This window comes from Labrus mixtus, chromosome 21 (genome assembly GCF_963584025.1).
Source record: "Labrus mixtus chromosome 21, fLabMix1.1, whole genome shotgun sequence".
In the NCBI taxonomy this organism is placed as follows: Eukaryota; Metazoa; Chordata; class Actinopteri; order Labriformes; family Labridae; genus Labrus; species Labrus mixtus.
Genome location: NC_083632.1, coordinates 3,123,849 through 3,146,928, shown reverse-complemented (window position 1 = coordinate 3,146,928; position 23,080 = coordinate 3,123,849). Strand labels below are relative to the sequence as shown.

At 41.9% G+C, this 23,080-nt stretch overlaps 1 protein-coding gene and 1 long non-coding RNA gene across 3 annotated transcripts in view; one reads left to right on the top strand and one right to left on the bottom strand.

The window, feature by feature from the left end:
• LOC132955552 (uncharacterized) overlaps window positions 1-23,080 on the top strand; it is a 735,720-nt gene that overhangs the window by 537,483 nt on the left and 175,157 nt on the right. The window lies entirely within an intron of this gene.
• The window catches only part of myo1d (myosin 1D), a 123,640-nt gene that overhangs the window by 40,023 nt on the left and 60,537 nt on the right, over window positions 1-23,080 (bottom strand). Inside the window, exons 17-20 of the mRNA XM_061028411.1 lie at window positions 10,484-10,707; window positions 9,186-9,324; window positions 8,937-9,041; window positions 8,641-8,754 (exon numbers count right to left, since the gene is read on the bottom strand). Of these exons, the coding sequence (XP_060884394.1) occupies window positions 8,641-8,754; window positions 8,937-9,041; window positions 9,186-9,324; window positions 10,484-10,707 (582 nt within the window). The remainder of the gene's footprint in view (window positions 1-8,640; window positions 8,755-8,936; window positions 9,042-9,185; window positions 9,325-10,483; window positions 10,708-23,080) is intronic.

Below are 23,080 nucleotides of genomic sequence, written 5' to 3'. Positions count from 1 at the left end.
CTTGAGATATGTTATGAATAAGCGCTGTGCAAATAAAAATAGACTGATTGATTGAAACAGAAAATGCTAAAAATGCCAAATGCTAAAAAGTGCAAAGAACCTCAGTATCTCGAGGGCTTTTCCAAAATGGCCACTGAGATCGTCAGCTTCATAATGCCCTACCCAGAAACCAATGGGTGATGTCACTGAGACTACTTCCATGTTTCATACAGGCTATAGGGATGCTGCAGCAGAAAACAAACGTTTCATTAGAAATGGTATCAAAAAGCAGAGAAGAATTTAAATCTTTGACAAACTGAGCTTTTCATTTAGGTAAAAGAAAACAAAAAATATGGCACTGAAAAAAAGATGAGCAAGTGGTCTAATACCGAGTCTCTACTGGTGTTTTGGATTGTTCCATCCCAAGGCTCAAAACAGCGCTAGCAGTAAAGATTTATTGATCAGTATCCCAAAGGGGTCGATCGATTTTCTTCCACCCAGAGCCTCCAAACAACAAACCGATGGAGAGAAGCCGAGCCAAAAGGGGAATCCCAGTTTGTTGCGGTTGGCTTGTTTTGGCTTAAAAGCTCTCTAAAGCAGACACAAACAGGAAGACACTCGATATCTCCACCTGTAAACACATCTGAGGAGGAGAGGAGCTCATTATGTCTCCATTTTCTGCCTCTTTTATCCTCCTTAAAGCTGTTGTTCTCCTTTCTTTAAATCTCTGCCTCTTCTGTCAGCTCCTCCCTTTGGTTTATTTCCTCTCTTCATTTGTCTTTCAGGCTGTGTTTGTTGAAGAAACCGCCACAGGGCAGGCAGTCAGGTGCATTAATATCCACTCACCAGACTGCGATGCTGAGACTAATTCACCATCAGGGGGAGGACAGGTTGTTACCGCCGGCTAAAACAACCAGCTAGCTTATTCAGCTCCAACATGTTGCCTGTGACTTCCCAAACAAACACTTCATATAATCACCATGAATTAAAGCCTGAAGCCGGGGCCTCTCCGTCGAGCAATCCAGCCGCAGTTAATTACAGAGAGACGATTACATTTACATTTATATTAAAGGCTTAATTGATTGGAACGACAGTCAGTGTCCTAATGAGCTGCGTAATGATACATTCTCATTCGTTTCCTTGTCTCATTTTTCGACTTGATTCACCAAATTAGTTTTAGAAAGTTGGAAGTCAGTAAGAGGCGTTTATCCACCCGGCCATCTGTTCAAGTGATTGTCCGTCAGCGACACATGAATCCAACAAATATCGAGGACGATGATCCGTTTAACTCGTGAAATCCGACTTATTTTTTGCTAATATGTGTTGATAACTGAAGGCCTCTACACACGGAGGGACTGAGGGTCCTGCAGGGTTTTTTTTGATTGAGATCACTGATTGAGATGGATCTCATAAAATCTTTGTCTTAATCTGTATTGGACTATCAATTTTCTTTAATTTGAGGAGTGTACGAGAAAAGCAATGATAACCTTATGAAAAGCAACCTTTTACGAGGGTCGCTTAGAGTCGAGCAAAAATGCCAGACATTTCTGAGTTCCAGCTCCTTAACTGTGAAGATTTTCTGCTTTTCCTGACATTTTTTCATCAGCCAAACAATATTACTGATCGAGGGGAAAAAAAAAAGAGGAGTTGAAATCTTAACTAAAAGGACAAAAGTCCAGATTCTTTCTAAGGCCAATATCAGTATTTTGATCAGTATCAAAGGAATATCTGTAAGGGAGTCCTGATATATCTGCAAAAGGATAACGTTTCATCATCTCAACTGTTCATATATATTTCACATAGTTGATATAGATTTGTGAAAACTGAAAGAAGTAATCTTAAAGGGGACATATTATTAAGAATCCACTTCTTCAGTGTTTTTGAACATATATCTGGGTAACCTGAGTGTCTACTGATCCACAACATGTGAAATAAACCCATCCAGTCCTTTGTTTGTGGTCTGCATAAGTCTTACAACACAGAGAAAAATGCTCTATTTCAAATGTGCTCTCCTTGTGATGTCACAGTGGGATTCTGGTAAAAAAAAAAAAATCCCCTCCCCTCCCCTGGTATCTCCACCCATGGACTCCACCCCCAGCCTAGAACAAAACTTTTGAGCAGGTCCACCATTTTTATTCTCTCTACAGAGGAGTGATGTCCACCGTGAAAACTCAGGGGGCGGGGTCATTACATTTAAAGAGACACACAACCACCAAAACGGAGCGTTCTGAGAGAGCTGGTTTATACAGGGTCACAAACCTCCTCTGGTGCTTGATTCATGTTATATTTTGACCAAAGCACAGCACAGATGTTTCATTCAGACCACAGGGGGACTGTTTGAAAAGGTGGAGGAGGGGGATAATATGTCCTCTTTAAAATATCCGATACTCATACTCATTATTTTTGCACAAGTTGAGTGTGCAGGCTGCATCATAAACACCTCTATTTATAATTATTTTCTGTTCATGTGTTGGCCCTTAAGTAAATGCTGTGTGCAAAATGATTTGCTGGTTTTCTTTTATACTATCAAACACTCTGTTTTACAACTGTTGAATTGTCTTTTATGCATCTCATGCCTCTGCTTAGCCTTTTTATTAAAACCACTACGAAGGTCTCAAGGAGGATATTAAATTGAAGTTGAAACAAATTGACCCGTGAGGACTGTTTGCTCACGTCTCGTTAGCACATTTAAATGCCACGATCCCAAACGGGTCTATTTTCAGTAAAAGCACTTCTGTTGAAAATCCGGACTATTGTTCAGCGATCAGACCGCAGCACAAAGGTTTAAGTCTTCTGCTCTCGGCTCTGATCCGCTCTGCTCTGTTGTCATGTGGACTTCAATTTGAAACAGCAGGTTCTCCCCGTGCAGCCTTTAGGGAACAACTTCTTGGTTATATAACAGCCACAACACAACAGCCCTGTTAAAATAGAAAGAGGGATAAGCAGCGAGAACAAAAAAAGGTCGGGGGCTGTGCAATTAAATGATGATAACACAATGAGCTAAGTGAGGCTACAAGGGCACCACTGAGCCACTTTGTCATGTTTACAGGGCAAAAATAGTCTCATTGCCCTTTAGATTAATGAATATTTGAGCAGAGTTACTATTTATGCTTCAACACCTTCTAAACCTGATCCTTGTGCGCTGTTTTGCATAATTTGAGAGATATTTTCAGACACTCTTTTGTTCAATTTATTTTTTCTACAACAGCTGCACATGCACGCCGTTCATCTCATTTAATAAAGATACATTCTGTAAGGTGGCCCTGCAGCTGTGGGTGGTGATGGGTGTAGAAAAAAAACAAACACACACCTATGAGAAGAGACAAACGAGGGAATGAGAAAAAAATGGGGAAGGAAGAGCGAGCGCCTCAGGGATAACAAACAATCCTCACCGGGAAAAAAAGGGGGGGGGAGGAAGCAGGAGAGAGAGAGAGAGAGAGAGAGAGAGAGCGAGCACACACATGCCTGAACGACACCAGACATCAGCTGATCTGCCCTGCCGCTCGGTATCCATGACAACATGTCTCCCGGGAAGTTGGCATGACAACAACGGGGAAGTGAGAAGCGGCGCGGCACAGCGAGGAAGAGGAGAACGGGGGAAAAAAAAAGAAGCGAGGGAGTGAGGTGGGGATGAGTGAAAGAGGAGGAGGAGGAGGAAGCAGGAAAATGGGGGAATGTGAAAAAGGAAAGGAAACACAGTGAAAAGCAGGGAGATGAGTCACTGATGCACCATTTCCTTATCTTTGTATTTGTTTTACTTAACGAGAAAAACAATAAATCTGTCTCTGGTTTTTCATCGGTGCATCGATCCTGCAGGAGCAGCAACAGTAAATACACTTTTTTCGGGTATAGCCAAGGGGATGCTGCTGTGTTAGCCTATCGATGCTAATCAACAACGAGCTAACTGCTTTCCCCTCTGTTTGACCTCCTTGGATCGATACCTCCGCGTCACGCTGCTGTGGCTCTCAGCCTATACAGCACATCTCTATCACTTCCTACTTCTCAACCCCCCCCCCCCCCCCCCCCCTCTCTCTATGTCTTTCTATTTCACCGTCCATTGCACCTTAGCCAGTTCAGTCATACACTGTATTTGACATTTACTGTGTCGCTAAAGGCTACAGGTAAAGGCAGTGCTTTTAATCATAGCCAATTACTGGAGGTGATTTTGTGTTATTGTGTTAAACTGTGTGTTATCTCATTTATTATGTTTGACTCTAATTTAACTACATTGTGTTTATGGTGGTGGTTCATGATGTGTTTTTAATAGTTTTTGGACAACAAAAAGCTCCATATCAGGCTTTGATTCTTGGTTGGTTTGTGAGATTTGTTGATAATAATTGAAAATCAGAATATTACCAGAGGCCTCTTGCGCCAGCTATGTAAAACTTCTATTCATAGACTGTACATAAGCATGAATGAAGCCTGAGTGACGTCATCCGCTGGTTACTAAAGGAGGGTTCAGAAGCCCGAAAATGCTGTCCCAACCTAACTTTCCATCGACCTAACACCAGGTTAAGAGGTCGAGCTGAGACGGGTTTTAAGCCTCCTGAAAAACAGCTACACAGCGTTTGCCAACAGTCTGGTAAGCCTTTATAAAATCTTTATAAAAAAATCACACCCCGTCGCTGTGTGCTAATTAAGACATGAGCTATTCAGACCAAATTAGTTTTTCTACCAGGCTGTAAAAATGTTATTTTAACTTTTAAAACAGGCTTTTTTGAATGGGTGTGTATGTGACATCAGGGCTTCAGAAAACAGCCTCAAGTGGACACTTGATGAACTGCAGGTTTGTTGCACTTCCGCATTGGCTTCATTTTTCAACACCGGAGGTTTCCGCTTGGTTCTACCTTAAGTTATGGTTGGAGGTTTGTCCTGACTAGTAGAGCCAAACTAAATAGAAAAATGTGTCGCAGGCAAAGATCATCATGATGAGGTCATAACTTTAGCCAACATCCTTAATCTCCAGCTAGTGTAAAATTACAGTGACACGCTGCACGAGGAAAACAAAAGAGGGATTAAAAATCAAAGTCATCCTTTGTTTCTGAGGGATTAAATCCATCATGGAGAACTCATCCCTGACGGCGAACAGCCGGTAAAACCTTCTGCTCCTCCTCATCCTCTGAGCTACATGAAAGATCCAAGTCTTCACTTCTGCTTACATTAGAACAATCTTAGACCCCGAAATGTCAGGAGTGTGAAACCCTAAATTAGTAATTAGATTCAAACTAGGCTGTGTTTTATTTTATGCATAACTCAAGTGCAGATATTTAAGCGTAAAAATGCAAATAAATCTGAATTCTTTGCACCAAAAAACAGCCCTGAGACCTTTTAACAGTAGCAGTGGTTATAAGAGGGGTGAGAAAAATGCAGAAAATTGCTCCACCCTGGAGTAAAATGTGGTTATAGTGTGAATGCTGGGCTTTGAGTGTACTTTACAACTCTTGCTGTGCTGCTGTCAATGTGTGAAAGCTGCAAACCAAACTATGTGCCCCCTTGTCCTCCTACAGCGCTGATGGCTCCCCATATGCCGCGTTAGCCTCATCTATCAACTCAAGTGTGTGTGTGTGCTCGTGTTGTTGTGTGTGTCTCCCTCTCTGTGAATGAACAGTAACTACAAATCTCTTTAACTCACGCTGCTCTCTCTCTCTGCCGCCATCTGCCTGGACTCCATCTCCACATTTCACCTGCAGACATTCAGGTGTCTCTCTATTTCCCTTCCTGTCACCGTGTCAGATTGAACACCGGGGCGTCGTGTCACAGTCGTCACTGCACACCCAGCTTCACGTCTCACTTATCTCAGTTGACGACGGGGGCGCCCCCGCCTCACAGATTAATGCGTTACACCTTCCACTTCCTGTCTCATCGCTGCCTCACCTCCAAGGGTCTGAGGAGCGGATAAACTGCGTGAGCAATATTTGAGTCACAGCTGAGCAGGAGATGGATCTTTAAGAAACATCAATATTCTCTTGAGCATTAATTATGTCTCTGTTTGTGGAAGAAGATTTGAAAGTCCATACGCCTTCAGCTGCAGAAATAAGCTGGTAAAAGCACTTATGCAGATTTATTTTGCAACATATTGTCAAGTAATCACCTCCAAAAAAAGGGATGCAATATAATACTAGTGAATCCATTAAATATGGAAATACAGCTGGAAAAGAGTGTGTCTGTAAAATGATCTGTCATTTGTTGAATCTGCACAGAAATGTTCTGCTGATGGTTTTTAACGAGGTTTATCTGCTGGAATATTTCTGAGATGGGCGTAATGACTCAGGTCTTCTGGTTTAGTGGAAACGTCACAACAACAACAAGACTTCAGGAACTCTAATGAGCGTGATGTTAATCTCCACATTTGACTCTCAACATGGAAGCAATTAAAGAATATTTCCTCAAATGTCAAACTGATTTTTTTCTCCTCAGGTCAAATGAAAATGTTAAAAGATGTATCATGATAATTACAGCAATTTATTAGAGGTTAGAAAAACATGAGGAATGATTTTTATATTCTTAATGTCGCTGGATTTGTCGGTGTTTGTGAAATAAACAAACAAGTAGCATGAAGTCAAAATACACACACACACACACACACACACACACATCAGGCTAAACAAACAAACACAAACCACACACACACAAACACACACACACGCACACAAAAACAGACACACACAGAGAACAGGCTAAACACACACACACAAGGTACAACGCACACACAAACAGAAACACACACAAACAAACACATTAGGCTAAACACACACACACACACACACACACAAACATACACACACACACACATAAACAGGTACACAAACACACACACACACACATAAACAGACACAACACACACACACACAAACAAACACGTTAGGCTAAACACACACACGCACACGCACACGCACACGCACACACACACACACACACACACACACACACACACACAGACACAGACACAGACAGTGGCACATTCACCATGGAAACAGCCTCGTGTGCAGGGAGCATGTAGCAGCCTTAATGGGCCTATCACAGAGTGAACATGAATTAAAACCGGCCAATTGTGGAGCTGAATGAGATCTTTGCACATCGACAGTCAGAGAGATAACAACGCCGTCACCTCTCACACACATTCAGGTACACACTGTCTCACATATACTGATAATACACACCTGTAGCCTAAAGATATATGACATACTTTCTCTACAGTTTGCTTCAATTGACAGGAATTCAAAGAACTGTACATTATAGGACGGATATTAAACATAATCCTTTTAGTTCGCTGAGTCTTCAGTAATTACACCGGGCAGTTCATACATTTTATTCCATTAGAGTGGGCTTTGAGAGCTCTCCAGCCGATATTCAGTACAGTCTGCGTATAATGAGATCGTCTTTGTAATTAATCTTTCCCAGAAGCAGTACAGTCCATAACGTAGAGATAATCCCAACGCCAGATTACTGCTGCTCATTTATCCACGTCTGCAAGGTTTAGGATTAAAAACACATCTCTGCCAGTCGTTTATTATTTGAAAAAAAACAACAACATTTAATGGCTATAACCTACAACTGAAAACAAGCTGAACATGCCACCAGGGGTGCGTCTAGACTTTTTTTGACTGGAGTGACCAATCAGATTTCAAAGGGAGGCCCTTGATGTTGTTTGTTGAAATGAGTCTTCTTATTTTCATCTTTTTGATTCATTTATGAATATTTTGACATGAGAGAGTCTTTTGGGAACATCATCGAAAGTAATATGATTTAGGGCAGTGGTTCTCAACTGGTGGGTCGCAGAGCTGTTTTTAGTGGGTCTCGACTGAGTTCCTCGAAAAAAAGATGGTGTCAAAAAGTCCATGAAGTGCTTTTTAAACCTGTTTTTTTCTTTGTTCCGTCACATGTTTTTAAACATCTGAGGTCAAAACTGCACGATCATTCATTAAAGGCTTTATATGTGATTTTTTGATCGAGCAGATGTCGCCCTTGAGCACCAGCATGAAACCAAAACAACTCGCGCTGCATTGTTGTGTTAGCATGCTAATGCTAGCGATCTTTATTATGCTCGTATCTTCACACTGCATGTAAATTTACCTGAAATGAGCGTGATCTAGAAACACAGTTAAGCAGTGAGTACAGTATGTTATTCTTCTTTTCTCTAGTCCCTCAATTAAACAACTTTTATACACGAGGGGAGGAGTCAGCCGGCCGTCCTGGCGATGTAAACAAACTGAAGATAGGACTCACAGAGTTATTTTCAGAGGATATACTTGATTTATATTATATTTAAGTGTGAAAAATCACAGATAAAGACTTTAAGTAAACCTGATTGGTTGAAAAATATCAGAAGATTGGCTCTCATGGAGGAGATGGTGGTGGTGTTTTTCTGAGGCTAAACCAGTTGAGAACCACTGTTTTAGGGTGTTTAATTTTGAAGTATCTAAAGTGTACGATACGGATTTCAGCCCAAGTTAAGCGCAATCATTCCATTAACTTTGTTTCCTGACGTTACAGAATCATCCACACATCAAAAAAAAAGTGATTTGCATTTATAATATCTGTGCTTCGGTTCAGCTGGTGTATGTAACGTCTTTTAAAATCTGCGTCTTATGAGCCTCACTCTGTGCAGCGCCTCGTGTTTGAGATAAAGCAGGAAGTGATTCAGTAAAGGTTGTATCATACGTTGTAGAGGGGGATGCTCTTCATGGGTTTGTACTGCTTCAGGGGGTCCATCTTGTACAGGTGGCGGTCGGTGATGAGCACAGTCCGGTCCTCCGCCTTGTGGAAACGGTTGATCTGGGAAAAACACAAAAGCCGCTCATTAATCACACTGCAGGATTCCGAGCTCACATCCAAACACCCTGCAGGGAGAATGTGAAGAGCAGGAGCAGCATGGTTTGTTTGTTTTGTACAGACAGGATGCATGTTGTGACTCTGTGGTTAGTGGAGGATAAAAGGCCCCTTAACAGGACTCCTACCTTTCGCACGTTGCAGGAGAATAAAACTCTCATGAATTTGTCTTTCCGCTGCAACTCGCTGGAAACAAGTGTGAAAGATGAAGCGGAGTCGGGGTTGTCTCGCTTCTGTAGGAAAGAGAAAAAACACTTTTTCAAAGAGTAGGTAAAGAAGATTGGAGTTTGTAATCTTGTTTTTATTTAGCTCACTCGTGTGAATATATCAAGCCCCCCCCCCCCCCCCCAAAATGAACTGCCAGACCACCTACTCACCAGGTAGTTTCCTTCCCAGGCCCTCTGTAGTCCTAAGTCGACCCTCTGGCCCTTCAGAGTCTCCAGGCAGGCTACCTTGGCTCTCACCTGCAGGGCCTCTTCTGGAGACAGACCTTTGATCAGCGTCCACGCCCACCACCTGGAGGCAAAGCGCAGCAAAACACACACAAAGAAAAAAAGTCAGCAGAGGAAGTCGACTTCCTTTTATGATTTGACTGCACGACACCCCGGTGGTTCAGTCTGCAGGAGCTGCAGCAGACCCCAAGCTGTGCTCTGCTTATCGGCCTTTAACTCAGAGATTCTGACGGCCGACATCATTCTGTAGGACGGAGATTTTCTCACTGTGCTCAGCTTCAAATGTGTGAAAAAAAGAAAAAGCCAACAAAGAAACATGGACTGAAAGGCAGTGATGAGTCTCTGAAGAGGAAGGGAAAAATCAATGCCCAGTGTGAGCCACAGGCAGGAGGAAACATGCACACTTCTTCAAATGGACTCATCTGGATGTAGAATCACACTCGAGGCCACAAGTCCCCTCCTGTGTTTGCTTTCTGATTCAATATTTATTCCAGCCAATTTGAGGTTTTCATTAAAATAAAGACATTTGTAAACAGTTTATTTTGAAAGGCTCCATTCTCTAGATTTGAGAAAAGATGGTTGAAAACAGCAGCTTTGAAATGCGGGGGCCTGTATCTCAACCTTTAAAGAGGACATATTATCCCCCTTCTCCACCTTTTCAAACAGTCCCCCTGTGGTCTAAATGAAACATCTGTGCTGTGCTTTGATCAAAATATAACATGAATCAAGCATCAGAGGAGGTTTGTGACCCTGTATAAACCATCTCTCTCAGAACGCTCCGTTTTGGTGTGTGTGTCTCTTAAAATGCAAAGACACCCCCCCCCCCCCCCCCCCCCGAGTTTTCCCCGTAGACATCACTCCTCTGTAGCGAGAATAATAAATGGCGGACCTGCGTAAAAGTTTTGTTCTACGCTGGGGGTGGAGTCCGTCGGTGGAGATACCAGGGGAGGGGAGGGGATTTTTTAACCAGAATCCCACTGTGACATCACAAGGAGAGCAAATTTGAAACGGAGCATTTTTCTCTGTGTTGTAAGACTTATGCAGACCACAAACAAAGACCTGGATGGGTTATTTCACATTTTGTGGGTCAGTAGACACTCAGGTTACCCAGATATATGTTCATTTTTTTTTACAATATGTCCCCTTTAAACGAGATCAGTTGCAGAGTTGTTGAATTTAAAGGTAAAGTTACTTATCTAGAAAATGTCACATTGTCTGTGTACCTGTTATAGATGTTCCTGAGAGCCTCCTCAAACTTTCTCAGGACTTTCGGAGGCGTTGGCCACTTCACGTGTCTGCCGTAATCCTTCATAGATCGCACGTTTTTGAAGCGCCGGTTCACCTCCTTGATGTATGTTTTGACCTTGTACCGTCGGTACGCCCGCAGGATGACGAGGGCCGCTTTCATCCGCCGGTATCGCATCCTGGCAAGCGTGCCCCTCCACACCTGGAGACACAGGAGGAGATGGAGAACATGTATGATACTGCTGCTACTGCAGAGATAGCACACTAATGGGATAAACTTTAAATGTCAATAATTCTTTGTGGGAGCTTTAACTTGATCCATGTTTGACTGAAAACTTGATTTCTTAACAGTTACAAAGAGCCAGGAGGACTGATAAAAAACCTCTAACACCTGACATAAATGTGTGAAATAAGAGGGTAGAACCTTTATCTACTGGAAATGTTTTTACTAGCACAGAGGGATCGGGGAATATTTAGAGCTGCTGTATAGACATTTTTTATTAATGTGGCCATTTTAAGGTCTTATAGAGCGGTGATTAATAGCTCGCTATAAAAAGGTAAAACCTCTGCACGCATTTAAGAATTATGAGGAGTGAAAGCACAAAGTAAAAGCCGTAAATTCAGCTCGATGTTGCTGCAATAACTAATATGTTAAAGTGTATTTCAGCATGTCAAACTGTCATTCTCATAATTTACACTCCTACAGGGGACTCATGTTTCTCATTACTAATCGTTAAAACACATGTTTTACATTTGTATTTGTTGTATATCAGGGGTTTGTTGTGTCTGGATTATATGGATTCAGAACAAAACAAGGTCTAAAAATAAGGACCCCAAAGTCTGCCTGTAACCAAACATAGGTTGAGTGGCTATCAGACCCTTTAAAACATGAATAATAAATGTAAGTGGGACCCAGGGGAGCCATAACTCCTGCTCCCAGACCTCAATAAAATCCCCACCATATGCTGCCCCTCTTACTGTATTCTCTATCTCTCTCTCTCACGTGCACAATGTCTTAATTATTTACATGATTGTTAGACTACGTTGAACCTTAACAATCAGTGAAGACTGCCTTTAGAGTCACAAACCAACAAACACAGGTTACAGATAACGATGCATGGTGCATCGAAGGCTCACTCCTGTATATTCAATCCAAGCAGTGAGCAGAATAATCACAGAGAACAATTTAATCTTTCAGAGTGCGGGGGTAGGCCAGAGGCTCCGACAAGGATTTCTTTCATTTGCATATTAAAAATGTGGAGGATTCAGTTTCCACCTGATGAGACCGGTGCTGAGATAATTGGCAGAGAAGAAGAGAAGTCATGCAGCAGCAGAATCAGGAAGCAACAGATTAATTCCTGTGATTTATATAACCTTTTGTTGCACCACGTCTGCAGAGAAAGTGTTTCAAGTTGTGTTGTTTTTTGTGGTCAAGTGTCACTTTTCATCGTAAGAAATGTTGCACGAAGCCACATCGATGATCTAGTTAACGGCATGTCGTGTTTAAAAAAAAAAAAAAAAAAAAAGGATAGCTATTTGAGACTCCTTTGCCTTAGAGCAGGGGTGGACAACTGGCGGCCCCATCAACCCTCAACTCGGCTGTCAGGTCAATTTTTACATATCCATTAATTAATAAACGTGAAGAAAACATGACAAAATCTGCCATGAAATCATGAAAACCAGAAATATGTCCATAATAATTAATAAAATTGAGTTAAATTTGAGACATAATTGACTGTATTCGTTTTTTCTATAATACAATTTGGCCCTCTGGCAGTGAGAATTAAATGAATGTGGCCCTTGCTGTGACCAAAGTTTCCCATCCCTGCCTTACAGTTTATGTTATAATGTACTAAGTCTAGAAATCTGAGATCTGCTCTGTCAGGTTAGAAAGTTAAGAAATCTGTCACAATGTCCACACATAGGACCTCGAGCCGACTGATCTTCTTTTTCTGAAACAAATCTTGGACTCAGATAAAAAGAGAAAGCACACTTTTCCATGAGAATAGCCATTAGCCTTCTTCATTGTGCATGTCTGTGTGTCTGTTAAGAAATTAAAATCATGAGATATTTAAATTAACAAAACAGGTCCTTTAACCCTTTGCCACAATGATGCTTAACGTTACTTTTAAAATAGATATTCTGAAGGTTAAAAGACGTCACAAAAGTCACATTTTCTCAAGCTTAAGCCCCACTCAGGTGTATTTTTTAATTTTAGGGATATCTGAAACATTCTGATGTCATTTGACTGCCTTTGTTTGGCTTCAAAATGTCTCTTCAGAAACCAATGGGTGACATCACTCTGAGACTACATCCATATGTTATACAGTCTGTTCCCTTGTCCCCAGGTGAGCCTTTACAAAGAGTTTTTACCACAACCCCATTTTCTGTTTCAAAGATGATGTAACCTTAAAGAAAGTAGAAAAAGACGCTTACTGAAAGCATGACTTTAAATAAACACTTTATATACCAAATAACATGAATATTTTTGTTGTGCCTTATCTATCAAAGACAAAAATCTCCTCCCCTGTTATTTCCTTCTGTTTATGAGAAGCAAACCCACATCAGGTTTAAAAATAGCTCCCCTCTTGCTGTGTTACAGTAAGTCTCAAATGTTACTTCTCAGTTTAAAGGGCAGCAGACGACCTTCTCCCCCTCCGTTTCCTCCACGGTGCTCTATCTCTAATACATAATGGATGAGAGTGAGAAAAGAGGAGCGGCCACATATGCATCAATAATCGACCCCTCCGATGACTCTCCCACATGCTCAGGGTGGCAGGAGTGAGAGGAATGAACGCGCTTTTCCGGAGGACTCGGTGAACGAGGTTAGAAGTTACTCTCATTTAAATTCAGACTGTATTCAGAGGGTTACAGTTAATTAGGCAGCGTTTTAAAGAGCAGGTGATGGGTCAAAAATGACTGTCAAAAAGGCCCAGGTGGAGATGCTAGACTTCATTTCCTTTTCTGCTCGAAAGGAGCCACAGGTCAGACTTTAACCCGGGTCACCTGCTTGGAGGACGTTAGCATCCATAAATGGGGCGTGACCTAACAGGGAACGACAAATCTTTGGTTGCATTTCCAGAAAAGATGACCTCAGACATTTCCTGTTGCATTTCACTTATCGTTGGGTCTTGTCGTTTTTGATTTGCTGCCAGGTTTAGTCCTCAGCATTAAGGCTTCGTTGGGCTTGGATGCTGATGTTACAACGGTCGTATACTTTGATCTGTAACTGTTTAAATAAGAAGCAGGGTGATTAGTTAAAAACAGACAATTAAAGAACGGTGGATGAAATAAAAAAACCTGGAAGAACTTGACCAATCAGACTGCAAACCACACCCCAAATGATTTAATTACTTTGAGAAAGTACCCACACAGGGACTTTTGGGGGTTAAAAATGTTCCTTGAATATAATTTAGACCCTTGTGTCCACACTGAAAATTCACCCAGTTCCAACAAATGTTCCTAATTCCTGTCAAAAGATTCTGCAGTGGCTTAAGGCTGCATCAAACCTTGAATTCAAACCTCTTAAGGTTAGTGAATAAGACAAATCTTGTGTTGTCACTATTTAATTTGATCTATTTTTCTTTTTTTTTTATCATATGCAGCTTTTAAGTCATAATTTCCATGTTGATTTCTAAAATGCATTTCCTGTTAAAGCCTCTGAGAGCGGCAGCTGATGTGATTTATGGTTTTAATGGATATGCTAGAGTTACAGAAAATGAGAAGAAGAATACTGAGCAGCATTTTCGTCTTCATTATCAATAATCTCAATCAACGACAGGAAGGGAAGGAGAAGAAGGAATTAGAAGCCGGCCAATAAAAAATAATCATGTGCTGCAGACGTAGGCCTCGTGTAAGGATCGGATGAAACAACCATGATGGTTTGATCCGACCACAAGCAACTGGATCACTTATCTTATCTATTCAGGTACACCTACTGCTACTTGTCTTGTGTTGCTGCAACACCCGGATCTTATATCTTAAAATATCACAGTAATTAAATGTTGTCTCCTTTTCATTGCAAACCACTTCTCCAACCGATCGCACACAAACAAACCCGCCCCACATGAAACACTAAATAACAAAGCAGAAAGTTGGCCAAATTAGATTTCCAGTGAGAGCTTGGTTAAGATGTTGCCTGCATGTCATCCACATGGTGCATCATGTGTCTCTGCCAGATCAACAACTGTGTTTGTCTTTGCTACAAATCAGTAATTACATCGTGAAGCTCTCAGGCAGGAGGGGGGAGGAGCCGAGAGGAGATAAAAAAAAAAAAAAAAAAAACGACCATAAAGCAACAATGAATCACATAAAACGTCTCCACTGTCTTCATTAAGGTGTGTGGCAGGTGGAAAGTGGCGCAGGGGTTAGAATTATGATGGAGCCAATCAGCCGCCCACACACACACACACACACACACATACACACACGCCGATGAGGATGACACTCGGGGGAATGTGGATAAATCAGGCCAATAAAAAAAGGCCCCCGTCGGTCTGCCCCCGTCCTCTTCAGTCCAATAAAGCCATCTGATCATCCTTTCAGAGACTCTGCCATCATGGAGCCCGCCCTCACCACCAACCCCGGGATTTACGAGCTCATCAAAGCCAGATTGGGGGATCTAACATCGCAACAAAGTGGGGCAGATTGCTGTTTTTTTTTTTTTTTTGTCCTTCTTTTTATACGAGTGGCCGGCTGGTTTGAAAAGCATGCTGGGTAAAAGAGCATTCCCAAATCAAACATGTGCCAGCGCAACAAGCTGGAAGGTGTCTGTGGAGATGATAAAGCCGAGCAGAACACAGACGGGGCTCCATTGACCACGTTCACATGGCGGCCATTTTCCTCACATTAACGCTGGGAAGTAGGCCTGCAGGATATGAGACAAATACGGGACGTGCTTTGAAACTGTTCAGTGTTAAGATTCGAGATGAACACCATTAGATGACCAAATGTTGTCATCCTTATTAGTCGCCACCAGAATCACTTGTTGGTTGAACTCATTTTTGTATTTTTTTAAAGGATGACAATGTTGGTTAAATGTTGAGTCTACACTGTTAAGTCTGATTTATACTTCTGGGTTGAATCTAAACGGTAGCCCTGTACCTATGTATGTGTATCCTGACGTGCACTTCCTCAGAAATATAATAACCCATGGGAACGAGGCAACCACAAGCCCTGTGATTGGACCGCTGGGTAGCAGAGAATTTCCTGCACTTACAACACTACGACATTTCTTCGTCTTCTTAAAGTCTTTTCTTACTGATTTTACTATTTTTATCTTTAACTTCTGACTGTCCTTTTATTTATGCTCTTATCTTAACTCCTCTTATGTTTTAACTTGGTAATTTCTTATCTTACTTACTTTGTCTATTTGTGTTTTATATTTAAATATACTTTATACTATACTATAATATTATTGTTTTTTTTAATCATTTAATCACTTCTTTTACTGCTCTTACCTTCTTATTGTTCTTATCTTTTTATTTGCTTTTATCTCTTTTAGTTTCTTACATCTTTTTAAATCTTTGGTCCTCTTGGTCTCAGCTCGTGTTGTTGGGTTCTTATGATGGTTCTTGTGATGGTTCTTATGATGGTTCTTGTGATGGTCGGGTTATATATGTCTGTTGGGTATCGTGCACTTTGGGTTCTTTTCTGTTGAATTGTATTTAATTATTTTTAGTATTTTACATTTGTTATGTTCTTGCTGTTGTTTATGTTCTTCTGTGTTTGGTTTAGTTTGTTCTTGTTTTTGCTGTTTGTCAAAGCACTTTGTAAACCTGTGTTTTTAAAAGGTGCTATATAAATAAAGTTATTATTATTATTTCTGCAATCCCCTCCGTTTTCAAAATTCCGACTCCTATATAATATGTTTGGTTTCAGTTGCCATGGTTTCCTGCACACTAACAAGCATAGAGGATCTAAAACTGTCAATAAAACAAGCGACAGCCAACCAGCGTTTGCAGGCAAAGTTTTGCAGAGCGACACTTCTGCACCAACGCGCAAGAATGTAGCGCTCACAACGGCGTCGACCACCATGGCGTTTACTCGATGTAGAAGTAAAAATGAAGGCTTAAGGCATGAAAAGTTCCTGCAAATAAAGCCTTTAAATTGAATTGCATATCTGCAAAATGACCTTTTTAGCAGAACAGATATATGCATAAATATGACATTTCATGCATGATGTATTATTTTATAAATTTTCAACATCCATTTTGATTTCACAGGAACCTTCATACAAAAGCTTGGGTTGAAAAAGGCCATTAATCCAACTGCAGGGCATGGCAATTTAAAAGGTCCAACAACAACAACCCTCCCCCCCACAGAAGACCCTTCACCTTGCTGTCACCTACACCCAAATTCCAACACGGAAAAGACAGATCGGTGGGTCTGTGCCATTGACACACTTGACTGCAATCCGCTGCTGAACGCCTGAGTTTCCACATCCTCTGGGGATATCGAGCCGGTTTTCCAGTGACATGCTCGATGCACATTGTGGAGGAGGGGGGGGGGGGGAGGGGGGGGAGGGAGCGCGCGAATCAAAAGTGTGTGACACAATTTGGTGAGGCTGCAACGTGCTCTGACCATGCTGGGCCGAGGATCAGGCCAGCAGCTATTAGCATAAATCAATAAAGAGCTTCAATGAGCAGCACAGAGGCGGTGTCACCAAACAGCACCACACAGGACTCTCGCTCCTTCAATCAAGCTCCCAGTGTAATGCCATTTAAACATCAAGCTCTGCAGTAATGTACAGGACACTGATGTGAAACCAATGTGTTCTAATGCTGCAGTCTAATTAGAGGGGACAGGATTGGAGATATAATTGAATGCCTCTGAATGGCCCATCCATCAATTAGATTGTGACCGCACGGCATAGATCGGAGGAATTTTGCCACCGGTCAGCAGGATGTGCTTAAAGTAACACACATCATTTAAACATATTGAAAGCTCGACTCATGAAGGGACGATTTGGGTTAGCCCTGGCAGGCTTTCTTAATGCGGCCAGGATTATATTAAAAGAACTGAAAAGACTCAAACACACCTCGCTATAAGGACTGGATTATATTTATGAATGCTACAGCTTCCTATGAAGTTATGTGAGCCAAGCTGAAAGACAGGCTCGAAACGTTGTGTTCCTTTATGCACATAGAAAATAAATAAGTATATGTTTGGGAGCCGTAGTGTTACGAGTGTTTGAGACGAGCTGAAAGACTCTTTGTTAAAATATTCTGAAGTGTGAGGCAGCTGTAGGCTGATCAGTCTCTTAAAGGCTTTATATGTGATTTTTTGATCCAGCAGATGTCGCCCTTGAGCACCAGCATGAAACCAAAACAACTCGCGCTGCATTGTTGTGTTAGCATGCTAATGCTAGTGATCTTTATGATGCTCGTATCTTCACACTGCATGTAAATTTACCTGAAATGAGCGTGATCTAGAAACACAGTTAAGCAGTGAGTACAGTATGTTATTCTTCTTTTCTCTAGTCCCTCAATTAAACAACTTTTATACACGAGGGGAGGAGTCAGCCGGCCGTCCCGGCGATGTAAACAAACTAAGAGTTATTTTCAGAGGATATACTTGAATTCTACATTTAAGTGTGAAAAATCACATATAAAGACTTTAACACACTCAGCATACTACACATACTTTACCATTATTACTGAAATTGTTGTTCTTTTTCATTGTTGTTGTTGTTGCTCTGTTTGTCTTTATCCATCTCTTTCTTTCTTGTTGCATCTCCCTCTATCCCACTTTCCGTATCTGACACAGTTTCCATACAGGGCTTGAAACAGTGACCCTCCAAGATCCCAACCCAAGCCTTTATAGACTGTGGCGATTCTAGAGTCTGTTGGGGCCCTAGGCAAAAATGCATGGTGGGCCCCTCCAACCAACATTGTGCTGTTTTCACTCCCAGACAGAAAATTCCTCTTAATTTTCCTTCAGTGTTTTTAACAGGAATAATGTATGATACGCTTAGCAGGGCAACAAGAGGGAGTTTTCCTACAGTCATTTCAAAATTTGCACAGTTTGAAATACTGCTGTGGTTCAAAGTTTGTCAGCCCTTGGAGGGCCCCGTTGCCTGTTGACAAGCAGCACCTCTGTTTACAGCATTGCTTTAATAAAGCCTCTTCTCTTCTAAAAAAAAAAAGATAAGCATACATATTCCTTTGAAGTCTAAAAAAACATGTTGAATGGGATTTGTTGCATTTGCAAAGCTGAAACCAGTTTCACGGTCAGCATCCTAAACCCTTTGGCCGCTAGTCGTAGACCCTGTTTGGAAAAATATTATTTTAATGTGTTTCCATGTTTGGGTTGGAAGCAAAACGAAAGTGGCTGAATCACTGTGAGCCACACATCGGTTGCCATGGAGAAACCCAAAGTTTACATCCTTTCAGAGTTATACTTTTAACTTGCCAAAACTTTTATGCTCTGACATAAGGCTCCAGCTTCATAAAGAACAGGAAGCCCAACGTGAGTGTGGAGCCCTTGTAGGTTTGTTATGAAATATGCCTTCAAACTGGAAATGATTACATGACAGAGGGCAGTGTAAGTGGCAGTATAATACACGCTGCATGCAAAATAGGACGTTTGCAAATTAGGCTTCATTATTCACGGTACAAAAGAACTCACTAAATGTTTTCTACTGAAACAAAGACTCAGTGGTGACGCAACATGATTAGAAAAAAGTCGTCTTTTCTCAGAGAAAGTAAGAAGCTAATTTTTTCTCTCTCTCTCCCAAAAGCTAGCTGTATTATTGTGACAAAAAAAACCTTAAACCGTCCTGCTTTGATCTGCAGGTTCATTCTCACACACTGAAGGTTTAGCAGAAGTGATTGCTTTTGATGATAACTGAAACACTTTGCAGGTTCGGGGGGGGGGGGGGGGATCAATCGAAGGATTAGGGATCATGTTTCTGCTGAGAGACGGATCAGTTCTGGACAGTTGAGCAGAGGAGAGGCAGAGCTAACAAGGCGAGAAGAAGCCTGTTATTCACAAGAGGGCTGCCCATAGATGAAACTACCTTTTCATGTCCGAAAAAACTTCAGATTTCATCTATTCCTGCACAATTAACTGCCTCAAAAACACGAGTTATCCAATAAAAAAAATACGTCTCTATCTCTTTCTGGTCTTTTTCATTCAGCTTGAATCCCCCCGTGGCCGAGTTGTGAAAGCCGCCTACCCCAGGATATAAAACTCTCCTCGTCTGACAAACCCAGCGCCGCACAGAGACTATGTAAAGCTTTGGAAAGCAATTAAGACGGCAGCTCAGAATACACGAGGGGGGGAGTCTCCCCTTCTCGTCATCATGGCTGCTCTGACAAGCGGAGAGAGTTAATGTGATGTGGATGGCTGAGCTTGAATTTATGAAATATTCATTTTTACCACAGAGAGAAGGTGTGTGTGGGGGGGAGAGGCTTATGTTTAATTTAAAACATCTGTATTTATGTTTGATTGGGGAGCCTTTTTCTTCCAGTTTCATAAAGTGGTAATAATTTGATCGCTTTGTAGAAGGAGGAGGTGGAGGATTGAACACAGGAGGATGTAGAGCAATCACTGATAATGCACACGGGGCTGAGTGCGATACATTTCAGGACGGGAAGACAGGTCGGATTATGTAGGAGCACATAAGAGAAATGATGATGTGAGGTGAAGCACACAAAGGAGGGGGCTGGACAGTGTAGCCAGGTCTTGTGGGAAAAACAAGAAACCAGGTTTGTGGGGGGAAAAGTCCAAAAGGAGCAACGACCTCCTCCAACAAAGCTGCATGAAGAAAGAGAGATTTAAGGTGAATAAAAAAAGTACCTTCAGGCTGTCAGCGTTTCCTCTTAAATCAGCACATACCTGGAACACTTTATCCTCAGAGCGAGTCTCTGTATCACACTTACAGTCATCATTTGGACAGTGGTTATGTTTTTCTTTGAGTGTATATTAGTTCTTGTGCTCGTGTACTTCTTAGGCTTATGTGCTTTGTTTGTACAACATATACTCTTTTTTGTTTGTGACATTTCATTTGTGTGTTTTAAAATCCTGCTGCTGGTTTTGAAAGTGCTTAATGGTTTAGGGCCAAAATACATTTGTGACCTCCTGATTAATTACGAACCATCCAGACCGCTGAGGTCGTCTGGGACAGGTCTGCTCTCTGTCCCCAGAGTCAGAACCAAACATGGAGAAGCAGCGTTCAGTTTCTATGCTCCTTACATCTGGAACAAACTCCCAGAAAACTGCAGGTCTGCTGAAACTCTCAGCTCTTTTAAATCCAGGTTGAAGACTCACCTGTTTACAGCTGCCTTTCATTAAACAGCTTTAATAAGATTTTAAACTCTGCACTGTAACTTTTAACTATTTTTATATTTTTACTTTATTTATTTCATTTGAATTATTTTTATTTGAACATATTTTCAGATTTAACAATTTCGGTGATTTTTTAATTTTCTGTTTTAATGTTTCTTTTCTTTCCTCTGTCATGATGCTTTTTAATGTCTTGTGTGAAGCACTTTGAATTGCCTTGTTGAAATGTGCGATATAAATAAACTTGCCTTGCCTTTCATGTTTCTTTCAATGTTTCCTTTATGGTTAGACTGTTACCATTAACCATCTGCAGATTTAGATGAACTGCATGGCTCAATATGGCACATTTAAGGGTAAGAATGTGCGACATTTTACACATAAATGAAGCAGAAATCAAGTTTATCCTCTGTAAATGTCTCTTTGAGTCTCCGACTTTCTGAGTTGTTGTTGCCTTCTTGTGATTTCCGATCGGTAACTAATTCGATTATTTCCGCTGAACTTGAAAGCAGGGAGATAAAAGCTGCAAGAAAAACACAATCTGAAGGCAGAGGAACTACAAGGGACCACTCGACCTGCCTGTAGGAAGTGGGCCGATCACAGACTGTGTTTATTTTTTGTGTGATGGTGCACGTTGGGTATTATTATAAATCCAGGAGGCAAACAGACGCACTGGGAGTGTGTCTGAGCCTCTGACAGCCCTGGCGCTGCGGCCCCCCCCGACTGGCAGAAGTTGGCGTGGTGTGCCAGGTGCTGATAAGGGGATTTCTTGGCGCAGCAGATCAGACTCAGGCTGGGATGTTTGTGTGAGGAGTAACAGACTGATAGATACAGGAGTCGATTTTTGCTGTCGCACCATTATTTGATTGTGCGTGTCAGTGAGTGCATACGGCATGCACGGCCTTCACATTGACTGAGGGGTAAGATTAAATACTGCTGCTCCGACACCTCTGCCGCGCTGACATGTTTGTCTTGGTGCGACTCCTCCGGGCTTTCCCTTCGTTATCAAAAGCCTGCTTATCCTGCGTGATACAAGATAAGATTCTCCTGAGGGAGAGGAGGAGGAGGAGGAGGAGGAGGAGCAGCAGTCGTCTGGTGTGTCTGTGGGAATAGCCGACGAAGGAGGGTCACACAGATCAATAGAGAGGTCAACCAATCAATCCACAACAGAAGTTAATTTGGCCGGAGAACCGTTTCATGTCTGAGAGCGAGGGGAGAAAGGTAGACACAAAACCAACATGGTGTGCAGGAATGCAACCACATGACTGTCATTGAAGGTGTTCCACTGTGGATACCTGTATCAGAAATGTGCCCGATACAGCCTCGAATACTGCAGGGGCGAGTTAGCCCCAAATCTGACACCATGATTTATAAACACCTCGTTAAAGCTGCTTGTGTCTTCTCTTAAAAAACAGAAGACTTCCCAGCTGCCAAATGGTTTCAGATCATAAAATGCAAAAAAAAAAAAAGCTCTACCTGTGTTTTTTGTCAGGATTCCTTTAGGGTTTTGAGTCAAGGGGTACTCAGTATCAGAAAATACTCAAGTCTGCATTTGGTTTGGGGGGGGGGGGGGGGGGGGAGGGGGGGGAAATCATAGCCAAACACTTATAATACTCATCTAACGACAAGATGGGAAAACTGTCTTAAGTGTCAATCATAACGGCTCCCAGGTGTACGGTCGTTGACGCGCCGTTAGTGATGGGATGATGTATGCAGAGTGTGCACAATCTCCTGCCTGTCACTCAGAGATAACACCGTTGGCATCCGGGGAAATTTGCATAGAGCAATCTTCAGTTTGACAGCCAGACAGAGCAGAACACCACATGTACAAACATATCTCTCTCAATCTATCAAAAGTCACACAATGCTCGCTGTGTGTACAGATCTGACATGTGTCAGCGTGTGCACCATAATCATACAAAGACACAGACATTTCTGCCTGAGAGTGTCAACAAAATGACCCAATGACTGCCAAAGCAGCTACTGAGAGCACAGAGAGGGATCAATATTCACAGCTAATCATAAAAACATTGTCAGGAAGTAAATGGAAACATGCTATGTTGAAGTGCTGGCTTCTCTGACAACAATGCAGCAGCCAGTATGTCCTCCTTCTAACTTTAGATTCTGCTCCTGAATGCTCTGGATTTGTTTGGACCAGAGAAGGTAGGCGCTTTTAAGACACACCCCCACACGGCCGTTTTGGACGCCCCTCTGTTTGCCAGATATGAGAGCAGTTATCAGGTCAACAGGTGTTGCAGCGATGGAAGCGGGTCAAGAGAAGTGGTTCAGAT